The sequence below is a fragment of the Rhopalosiphum maidis genome, chromosome 3 (genome assembly GCF_003676215.2).
Source record: "Rhopalosiphum maidis isolate BTI-1 chromosome 3, ASM367621v3, whole genome shotgun sequence".
Taxonomy (NCBI): Eukaryota; Metazoa; Arthropoda; class Insecta; order Hemiptera; family Aphididae; genus Rhopalosiphum; species Rhopalosiphum maidis.
The window spans coordinates 20,783,758-20,795,583 of NC_040879.1; the positions used below are offsets into that span (position 1 = coordinate 20,783,758).

Here is an 11,826-nt window from a genome sequence, read left to right on the forward strand (position 1 = left end):
TAGGGCATGAATTTCCTAGCCCTAATTATTATCTTATATTTAAGTTCATATAACAAAATGTAAGAGTCTGGTCCATTTTACTTGGAATTGTTTATCTAAATATTGGGGAAAATACTAAGTCTAGGGTGACATAAATAGAATTGTTGATTATTATAAAAAATAGATGTAAAGGATTAAAAGTAATCGCAACGATTACAAATACTATCCTATTTAAGGAGTAAAAAATTCCCATAGTGTAAAGTCAGTCCGACTTTTTATGTATCTCAAGAAAGAGGGGCCCATATACATTTGTTTATACCTGGATCTTTGACACTCTAGTTACGGAATTGTACACTGCCACACGTTTGTTTGTGTATATCACAATTATAGTAAGTATATCTAAAATCGTGATATAGGTTTATTAAATAGATATACGTATAAAGTTTATGTTTATACTACAACATATTATAATATATAGACTATACACGTGCTAGGGTTGTTTCAATGTGTAAATAATATGCGTTTCCTCAAAACTCAACCTTGCGAAATTGCAAACTATTTGAAAAAAGACGATTTGCGTATCATCATAAAATATACCATTATTCATTATTTTATGCACTAGGCATATTTAATAGATGTCTAGATGTTACGTTGTAGCCTGTAATAGTATACTATATTGTGTTATTATGTTAGAATCATTGCAATAATAATTGGTTGTCGTCATTGTCGACTTGTCGTAAAAGGCTGAAATGCCGAACGTCCGAAGATCAAGTAGTGCACGTGATGTACAGACTGCGTACAGTAACTAGTATAAAGTGTATTGTTATGAATTATGACGAGTTTATTAGGTATTAATTAAGGTCGACTACTGTACCATAGAAGCAGTATAATAGCAGTTGTCGCTGTAACTGTATAATATTATGTATAAATAGCTGCATAACAAAAAATATACGACGTCCAAATAAAAAATTTTGTCAAATGCATAAATTTAAAAATTTAAAAAATCACTGTACTATTATTATAGTTGGAATAGGTATAATGTAATAATAATTATTAATAAATAATATAATACAAAATCGAAATCCCGCGTACACGCACTACAGCAGCGGCAATCGGTGCCTACATCGGCTACATAGCAGATACGCGATGCAAATACAAAATTTATTTTATTTTTGTCATCGAAGACATTTTCGGAACGATCCAATTGGTAATAATAATAATAATAATACAAACAACAAACACATATTTTTTTTGTCCTCTAAACGACAAAGGAAATCGGACGGCAGCAGCAGTAGTTGCAGCTGCCGGTTAATGTTATTGCAGTTCGCATATTTTATAATCGCCGACGACGACTCGATGTTTTGAGTAGTGGCGGGGAGGGGGTGGTGTCTCGATCTTTGGCCTCCGAATACCTACCGATTACAATACGAGATAAGCCGATATTCGGTAATAACGTACAACCGGCTGTTGAACTGCACTCTGCTGCAGCGTCGTTTTGTTGCCTTTGCTCGTTGTTACGTACCTACCGTGTCACGTTCATTGTGTGCCGATTATATCATTTGCGTCCGACCAGATGAGTTGACCGTCACGTAATAGCACTATTACTTTCGTTATCGGTGCGTTTTCCGTCGTCCGTTCGTCCTCCGAGCGATTTTCCGTCGTCCGATTCGAGTTTCCACGTTCGCGACAATGACTGCCGCCGTCGTCCAACTGATTTTCGGGTCATTCCTGCTCAATTCGGCCACGGCGTTATTGCCCTTGCCGATCCGCGAGTACTACTCGTCCGGCGAGCCCACACAACGTAATTATTGGCGTCGCCTAATTTTTATTTTATTATTTTTTAACGGGGGTACGTGTGAATACACAGTAGCATATCCATTACAAAATAATTGGGTAGGCCAGTTTTGTTCTGTAGTGTGTAAGTGTATTTATAACAATTAGCGAAGACTTGTCGTATCGGCTATCAAATGGGATATGGCCGATATGGGTATGATAATGATATTCAATAATAAATAATTAATAATATTAATAGTAACAATTTTATGTTTGATAAAAAAAAAAACCAAACAGTCAAGTCAAATAAAAATTGGGTAGGCCTAGTGGGCCTACCAAAAGTGGTGTGAACACGCCACTGCGTGCATTCCTTCTACTTTGGCACTTTGGAACCATGAGATTTTACTTAGTTCCGCTTCATTGTGATGATGGACTGTAGATGGTTCATGAATGCTCTCGTATTACCAGCTATCTATAATATATTAATTACTGCACACCAATTGTAACGTTTGAACTATGTTTTGTTCATTACCTCACAGGTTTATTAGGTTTCAATCATTTAAAATTCTATTTGGTACCTACTAATCCTATTATTATTTTCTCTTTTTTTGACTGTTATCGTACCTGCTAAAAAAAAAATAAACAATTATGGATCAATCTTACAAAACTTGTTTGTTGGTATTTAATTTATTCTTATAAGTAGATTCATATTTCAAACTATTTTAGATAGGAATTGAATTAGAAAAGGAGTACTTAATCACCTAATTTGTTGCTATTTTTATCTTTATTTGTAACTAAACAACAATTTAATGATGATGGTTAAAAACCATTAATGAGTGGAAAGAAATTGATTTTCTTGATTAACATTGCGTACCTAGGATTAATTTGTTTTTATCAATCTTAAATAAATATATGCATAAGCCGTAAATAGTCATATTATTTTATTTATTAAATCTAGTAGGTCTAGAAATAATTTTTTAAAAAATGAATCCTATTAACAATAGGTATTAAAATTACTTTATGATCCAATTAAAATTTAAATAACTTATTCTATGAAACCATTGTGCAAATAAATAATTACTCATCATTCTGATAAGTCTTACAATTATTAAATAGTGTACACAGTTGATTATGACCAAACAGTTCAATTTTCAATTCATTTTTGTTTGATATTTTAATAATCATAATAAATAATAATTTATTATTTTTTGATAGATTATGGACTTGCTAAAATTTTTGTCTTGAATTTAGTACTTAAAGTAGGTATACAAAAATGATAATCTATGACTATTTTTGAATTTTTTATTGTAGTTACCTATGTATTCTTATAATATTTTTACCTTCTATTTACATACATATTTGTTATTGATTTAATTTCAAGTAAAAAATTTGAATTGTTAGTACTGTAGAATCTTATTATGTCGAACGTCAATATCTCAAATTTTTGTTATCTCAATATACATAGAAATCCCCTTGAAACTACTATTATACTTAATAGCATTTTGCTCTCAATAACTCGAAATAAAATTAATTGTTTTTTGTTATCTCGAATACACAAATAACATTTTTATTAAGGTAAGATAAAAAAATTAAACAGTACATTTAGTGGGTATAGAGATTGTGATTTCACGTGTTGGTTGTCAATATTTGTAGTCATTTGTATACAATATAGTGTAATGGAAAATAAGCGTAAATTAAATGTCTTTACAATTAATTTTTACATTCTTACAAAAACAAAAGTAATATAAAACATTGTAATGACAGATTTTTTGAAAAAATAAAAATAATTTGTACATTATTGTAGCTTATTGATATGTATGTATATACTAGTACTTTAAGTATTTAAATCACGCATTTTAAGCATTCAAATTATTCACCAATTTTTTTAAGAATTTTAATAAAACTCGATATCTCACTTTTTCCTGTTCTCCTTGAGATTTGACATAACGAGAATCTTCTGTATTACTATTTCATATAAGCTATTGTTAATTGTTAGCTTGATATGAATTTGTTATAAAAGCTATTTATAATTTGTATTAATTTGCATCTAAATGTAAAATAAATTGAATAGTTTATTAATAAATAAATAAATAGCCAATAGGTAGGTATTAGGTACATTTAAATATACAAACATTTCTTAATAAATCATTTAATTTTTATAGATAGTTAAAATATTTTTATTTATTAAGATACTAAAAATCAAAGCCCTTACATAAGATTGTTTGTGTAAGGTAAAAGTTAAAGTTATTTAATTGTATTGAAAAATATACATTGTATTTATGTTAATACATTTTATATTTAATTATTTTTTGAATAAATAATACATAACAAAAGTATATTTATAACTTAAAAGTGATAAACATTAATAATTGTAGTTGATTGAATCATTGATTGTTATTAATTCTTTGGTCATTTTTTTTTTTATATTATAGCTGGTTTACCAAAATGGAGTCCGAGTTATTCTGTAGAAGGTGACATATTTATTCCTTTTGCTGAAGTGCATGAGCCGTTTAGTGCTTGGTATGATTCAGACTCTGGAAATAGTCGTATTGATTATTATCAAGGTAAATTTTTTATTCTTTTATTAAAAAAACAAGTTTTTAAGTTTGATAATATTAAATTGTAAAATGAAATAGGAATGGCAAAAACATATCAATTGTCCAATAAAGGTTCTTTTGGTGCATCTCTTAAAATTGTTCCTGTTACTACTGAAACAGAAACAAATACTCTAAAATGTTTAGAAGTGAACGGAACTGATGAAATGCACATTTCTCCTCAACCAACTCTTCCAGACCTAAGCGATTTTAAGGTTGCTGATTTCAATAAGTTATATTTGATATTAAAATTAATGTTTAAATGTATTTTATTTCTTACTTTTAGTTAGTTAGCGAACATTTAGAAAATGGTATTGTAGTCGAAAAATGGGTTTATATTAAAAGAGTAGAAAAAACAGTTGGCAAATACATAATGTGGTTATATAGACACGTAAGTAATATACTTAAGAACTTACGATTTATAATTAGTTATATATGTATAAATTGAATTAGTACACATAGATAAAAAGTTTTATAATATGAAGAGTATCAGTGAAGTAAAATTAAAATACTTGTTATATTTATAATATGATATCATCATGTATTAAATTGTAATTATTTGCTAGAATGATATTGCTTATCCATTGCGGTATCAAATGAATGGATTTAATTCAGTATTTCTATCACATTTTGATGACTATGTCATCGTATACAAACATTATACACCAGTGAAGCCTGATCCAAGTATTTTCAACGTCGAAGGTATATCAATAATAACTTAAGTTACCTATTTATTAATTGAATAATTTAGATATTTAAAACCATTGGTTTTAGCATTAAAATGTGAATCTTTCCCTGGACCTGGTGTAAATCATATTTATGATTTTAATCCTATGATGGAGTTCATAAATAACTATGGAGAGTATATAGATTCCACGTTTGAGGAATTTAAACGACTTCATAACAAAACTTATTCTAATGATACAGTTGAACATTTTGACCGTAAAAATAATTTTCGCCAAAATTTAAGGTGACAATTTATTTTAAATAACTTATAAATCATTTATCAAAATTTTGAATATAGTTACTGATTTTTAAATTAATCATTTATGTATTTGTATTAGATATATTCATTCAAAAAATCGAGCTAATGTTGGTTATACACTTGCTGTCAATCATTTGGCTGATTATTCCAATTCAGAACTTAAATCAATGTGTGGTTATAGAAAATTAAGTGATGAAGAACATAACGGCGGAGAACCTTTCCCTTATAATAAAACTGATTTTCAAAAATTACCATCTGAAATTGATTGGAGAATTGCTGGTGCTGTAACTGCTGTTAAAGGTAGTTTTCATTAGTGATACATTCGTTAAGATATTTTTTGTAATTAATTTATATAATTGTAATTATTAGATCAATCAATTTGTGGTTCTTGTTGGAGTTTTGGTACTACTGGTGCCGTCGAAGGAGCATATTTCATGAAACACGGTGAACGTAAAAGTTTTTCTGAACAGGTATACACTTAACTTAATTAAAACATTACTTAATTTACAGTTGCTTGTTCTTTATTAAAATACATACTACTAAGTATTGAAACTTATAAAATAATTTTTGAGTTGAAAGACAAATGTAATTGTTTTCTACGTACAATCAATTTTATTACATGTGTGTTTAAATAAATAGAAAATAATATTTAAGATAAGAAATAAAATATTCTGAAAAGTATTTATATGTATTTTTATAATTTTCAAGTCTTAAAATAATACACATATTTTTGTTTTTGTTTTATTTTCTATGAACAATATAATATGCAATAGTCACATTTTTGATTTTTTCAATAGATTTAAAACTTTAAAAAAATAATATTTATTTTAAATGTTAATTATAATGCTGCTTATAAAAGTAAAATTAAGAAATTAATTTATCTATTGTTGTTTTTATAGGCCTTAGTAGACTGTAGTTGGGGTTTTGGTAATAATGGATGTGATGGAGGAGAAGATTTCCGTGCTTATTCTTGGATTGAAAAGCATGGCTTACCTACTGAAGCAGAATACGGTCCATACCTTTCTCAGGTATTGTATCATTCATCACGATTTGTGTAATATGTTCAAATTATTATTAGTAATTTGAAACAAAATCTTTATTTATTTTCTTATTATTACATGGAACTAAATGTATATTAATTTTTTTACAGTTCAAATATATTTAATTTTTTTCTATTAATTTTATCTACAAAAAAATATACAATTTAAATGTATTTAAAACAGTTTATATTAATTTAAAAATTCACATGTTATAAAAATAGTTGTATTTTATTAATCCATCCTCATAAATATCTATGTTTGTGATTTATTCTAGGATGGTTACTGTCATATAGCTAACATATCAAATAACGATCTTACAAAAATATCAGGTTTTGTAAATGTAACAACTAATGATGAAGAAGCATTAAAAATCGCTTTAGTCAACGAAGGTCCAATTTCTATAGCCATTTATGCTTCACTAAAAACATTTGCTTTTTATTCAAATGGTGTTTACTACGATAAAGAATGCCGTAAGTATTTTTTATAACACATTCACCGCAGATGACACCAAATAGTTACAACATTGTTTGACGTGTGCTGAAGGATGCCAATTGGTGCTATCTTCCTTATTATTGAATTCACTACTGTCAGGATAACGATTAAACTATTGATTTTAGTATCTACTACAAGCATTATTTGCATAACATAAGTCATACATCAATACTTTAATTTTTAATTTTTTTTTTAAATTCCAATTTTTTCAGCAATATGATAAATATACTCAAATATGATAGAGAATTAATGTGTGTGAAATTATCCATCACACTGTATTTGTATTTATTTGCAGGTAATGGTCCAATGGAGTTGAATCATGCCGTGTTGTTGGTGGGTTATGGTACGTTGGATGGGCATCCATACTGGCTAGTAAAAAATTCATGGTCAACTCACTGGGGTAACGCTGGTTACATACTTATTTCTCGTAAAGATAACAATTGTGGTGTTCTCACTAGTCCAACATATGTTATTATGTAGACTTAAATTTAAGATTTCAAAATTCTTTGTCATTTTTTTTTGTTTAATAATAATTTTACATTTTTAAGCATGAAAGTAAAATATATTGATTTTAGTTTTACAACTTATTTGGTACTAATTAATGTTAATCATGAATTTAAATTAAAATATTGTACTATTTCATTTATTTTTAAATAAACGACTGTTAGTTTTATATCTACAGGATATGTTTTAATAAGAATAATTTTGACGAAATCGATTATCTATTTCCTAATTACATCTATTACCTAGTCAATTAAAAGGTACACAAATTATGTTAGTTCATTGCTATGATTGTATATGAAATTCTCCTTATTATGAAAAACAAAATGCATTTACAGCCTTACAGGTGACAGGTGAGTGGAATATAATTTATTATTTTATTCAATTAAAATAATATATATGATTATAACCAGGACTCGGGACTTATAGTACTTAAAATCATTAAAATAAGTGTTTAAAAACATCATTATAATCCCTCAAATAAGCATTAAAAAAACTTAAATTTTAGTAAAAATATTTAATAAAAAAAAAAACTTTCTTTTTACATGATAAAGCAGGTACTAGATTTAATTTGTAACTGTGTTAGCTAAGAATAATATAATTAAAGATTACAAAAAATATTGAAAAAAAATGATTAGGAAAAGTTTCTAACTAAAAAAAAAAAAATCTATATTTATAGAAATCAACCTTTACTTCCAAGACATTTTGCCTTATTATTTATAGATTTTCTTAGGGATTTTCTGAAAAAAACCATAAAAAGTAGAAAAACTGATCAAAAAGTAAACATAATCAGAAAAACTGGAAATAAGCATCTTTTTAAAAAATTATTGAAAAATCAAAAAAAAGCACTCAAATTTCATAATTGAACATGTTGTAACATGATATACACTTCCATAGCACACTGTTATGTTTTAAGTCAATCCCTAAAAATAAACAAATGCTTTAAGTCCTGAGTCCTGATTATAACTTATTAGTTTAAAAATTATTATCAAACTAAGTCAACATTTATTTTTTATTATTCTTGCTACAATTAAGCTGTAATGAGCGTATTTTAATAAGTTTTCTGTCTTTCATAAGAACTATTTAAAAAAGTTATTGAAATTATTTATTATGTAGTTACTATTATTTCTATTTGACATTAACATAATATATTTTTATGGTTTTTATGAAGTACAACACTTTTACAAGTTTACGATGATAGTGATAAGAGTAGATTTTTAAGGCAAAACAAATGGATTTTGATTTAAATAATTATTGTTTTTACATATTAAAGGTTGTCTTTTTTATAGATTAATTTAAACATATTAATATATTGCGTACATGCATATTATTCATGAAAGTTCTATACAATATATATAAATAATAATTTAATGTTATAATTTTATAACCTTATACTTTATAGTTATTTAATAAGTATAATGAGTATATGTTTTTATGCTATTATAATTAATTTAGCCAAATTGGCTAAAACAATGACCTTAGTTACTGCAAGCTCTAATAATCCAGTAATTTTTTAAATTTTTTATTGATAAGCATTTTAAAATGATAAATTGGTATTTATATTGGTCTCTTGAGTTATTATATTCTTTTAAACCTATCAGTAGATTTTCGTAATATTTTTTTTTCAGAGTGAAATTTTAATACATTTTCACCTGGAACTTCAAAAGTAAAACAATTTATATTTTCAACAATAATATTTTACCTCAATATTTATTTTAATTGAATACAATTTAGGTTCTTTTTTTTTACGCCTGTAACGATAACATTATTTTACTTTAATTTCTGGCTCATGAGTAATAATTTCATAGAATTCAAAAATTTACTTAAAAAATATTATTATATTGTATGGTTTTTTGTTGGTTTGTGTTAATAAAACTATAGAATTTATAACTTTTTTAAGTCTTGTGGTTATATTTTATAAGGTTATTCCTACAAAAACTACCATTTCGAGCTTATCATTATTTTCTATTAATTTGTTTAAACATTATCGCATGTAAAAGTGCAATAGGTGTAGTAATAGGTGTTAAAAATCGCTTTAGTCAACGAAGGTCCAATTTCTATAGCCATTTATGCTTCACTAAAAACATTTGCTTTTTATTCAAATGGTGTTTACTACGATAAAGAATGCCGTAAGTATTTTTTATAACACATTCACCGCAGATGACACCAAATAGTTACAACATTGTTTGACGTGTGCTGAAGGATGCCAATTGGTGCTATCTTCCTTATTATTGAATTCACTACTGTCAGGATAACGATTAAACTATTGATTTTAGTATCTACTACAAGCATTATTTGCATAACATAAGTCATACATCAATACTTTAATTTTTAATTTTTTTTTTAAATTCCAATTTTTTCAGCAATATGATAAATATACTCAAATATGATAGAGAATTAATGTGTGTGAAATTATCCATCACACTGTATTTGTATTTATTTGCAGGTAATGGTCCAATGGAGTTGAATCATGCCGTGTTGTTGGTGGGTTATGGTACGTTGGATGGGCATCCATACTGGCTAGTAAAAAATTCATGGTCAACTCACTGGGGTAACGCTGGTTACATACTTATTTCTCGTAAAGATAACAATTGTGGTGTTCTCACTAGTCCAACATATGTTATTATGTAGACTTAAATTTAAGATTTCAAAATTCTTTGTCATTTTTTTTTGTTTAATAATAATTTTACATTTTTAAGCATGAAAGTAAAATATATTGATTTTAGTTTTACAACTTATTTGGTACTAATTAATGTTAATCATGAATTTAAATTAAAATATTGTACTATTTCATTTATTTTTAAATAAACGACTGTTAGTTTTATATCTACAGGATATGTTTTAATAAGAATAATTTTGACGAAATCGATTATCTATTTCCTAATTACATCTATTACCTAGTCAATTAAAAGGTACACAAATTATGTTAGTTCATTGCTATGATTGTATATGAAATTCTCCTTATTATGAAAAACAAAATGCATTTACAGCCTTACAGGTGACAGGTGAGTGGAATATAATTTATTATTTTATTCAATTAAAATAATATATATGATTATAACCAGGACTCGGGACTTATAGTACTTAAAATCATTAAAATAAGTGTTTAAAAACATCATTATAATCCCTCAAATAAGCATTAAAAAAACTTAAATTTTAGTAAAAATATTTAATAAAAAAAAAAACTTTCTTTTTACATGATAAAGCAGGTACTAGATTTAATTTGTAACTGTGTTAGCTAAGAATAATATAATTAAAGATTACAAAAAATATTGAAAAAAAATGATTAGGAAAAGTTTCTAACTAAAAAAAAAAAAATCTATATTTATAGAAATCAACCTTTACTTCCAAGACATTTTGCCTTATTATTTATAGATTTTCTTAGGGATTTTCTGAAAAAAACCATAAAAAGTAGAAAAACTGATCAAAAAGTAAACATAATCAGAAAAACTGGAAATAAGCATCTTTTTAAAAAATTATTGAAAAATCAAAAAAAAGCACTCAAATTTCATAATTGAACATGTTGTAACATGATATACACTTCCATAGCACACTGTTATGTTTTAAGTCAATCCCTAAAAATAAACAAATGCTTTAAGTCCTGAGTCCTGATTATAACTTATTAGTTTAAAAATTATTATCAAACTAAGTCAACATTTATTTTTTATTATTCTTGCTACAATTAAGCTGTAATGAGCGTATTTTAATAAGTTTTCTGTCTTTCATAAGAACTATTTAAAAAAGTTATTGAAATTATTTATTATGTAGTTACTATTATTTCTATTTGACATTAACATAATATATTTTTATGGTTTTTATGAAGTACAACACTTTTACAAGTTTACGATGATAGTGATAAGAGTAGATTTTTAAGGCAAAACAAATGGATTTTGATTTAAATAATTATTGTTTTTACATATTAAAGGTTGTCTTTTTTATAGATTAATTTAAACATATTAATATATTGCGTACATGCATATTATTCATGAAAGTTCTATACAATATATATAAATAATAATTTAATGTTATAATTTTATAACCTTATACTTTATAGTTATTTAATAAGTATAATGAGTATATGTTTTTATGCTATTATAATTAATTTAGCCAAATTGGCTAAAACAATGACCTTAGTTACTGCAAGCTCTAATAATCCAGTAATTTTTTAAATTTTTTATTGATAAGCATTTTAAAATGATAAATTGGTATTTATATTGGTCTCTTGAGTTATTATATTCTTTTAAACCTATCAGTAGATTTTCGTAATATTTTTTTTTCAGAGTGAAATTTTAATACATTTTCACCTGGAACTTCAAAAGTAAAACAATTTATATTTTCAACAATAATATTTTACCTCAATATTTATTTTAATTGAATACAATTTAGGTTCTTTTTTTTTACGCCTGTAACGATAACATTATTTTACTTTAATTTCTGGCTCATGAGTAATAATTTCATAGAA

The 11,826-nt window shown here is 26.0% G+C and overlaps 1 protein-coding gene across 3 annotated transcripts; it reads left to right on the forward strand.

Annotated features, from left to right (window-relative positions):
* The first annotated feature begins 1,400 nt into the window (after positions 1 to 1,400).
* LOC113556118 (digestive cysteine proteinase 1) lies at positions 1,401 to 10,196 on the forward strand. Of its 3 annotated transcripts, none has more exons than XM_026960883.1 (12): positions 1,401 to 1,780; positions 4,185 to 4,316; positions 4,389 to 4,561; positions 4,633 to 4,737; positions 4,913 to 5,048; positions 5,121 to 5,316; positions 5,411 to 5,631; positions 5,701 to 5,801; positions 6,231 to 6,359; positions 6,646 to 6,817; positions 9,470 to 9,493; positions 9,811 to 10,196. In XM_026960883.1, exons 1-12 carry the CDS (start codon positions 1,669 to 1,671, stop codon positions 9,993 to 9,995), a joined length of 1,686 nt encoding a protein of 561 aa, XP_026816684.1. In that variant the 5' UTR covers positions 1,401 to 1,668; the 3' UTR covers positions 9,996 to 10,196. The 3 variants fall into 3 exon arrangements, with proteins under 3 accessions (XP_026816684.1, XP_026816683.1, XP_026816682.1); XM_026960882.1 differs by having other exon boundaries at positions 6,646 to 6,760; positions 9,413 to 9,493; XM_026960881.1 differs by lacking the exons at positions 9,470 to 9,493; positions 9,811 to 10,196 and adding an exon at positions 7,159 to 7,544 and having other exon boundaries at positions 1,402 to 1,780; positions 6,646 to 6,841.
* The last annotated feature ends 1,630 nt before the right edge of the window (positions 10,197 to 11,826 follow it).

Bases quoted from the DNA above. Each gene is read 5' to 3' on its own strand.
- LOC113556118 (XM_026960883.1), top strand. From the start codon at position 1,669: ATGACTGCCGCCGTCGTCCAACTGATTTTCGGGTCATTCCTGCTCAAT. The intron at 4,738-4,912 runs GTAAGTAATATA...ATTATTTGCTAG, and splicing joins TAATGTGGTTATATAGACAC to AATGATATTGCTTATCCATT. The intron at 5,632-5,700 runs GTAGTTTTCATT...TGTAATTATTAG, and splicing joins TGCTGTAACTGCTGTTAAAG to ATCAATCAATTTGTGGTTCT.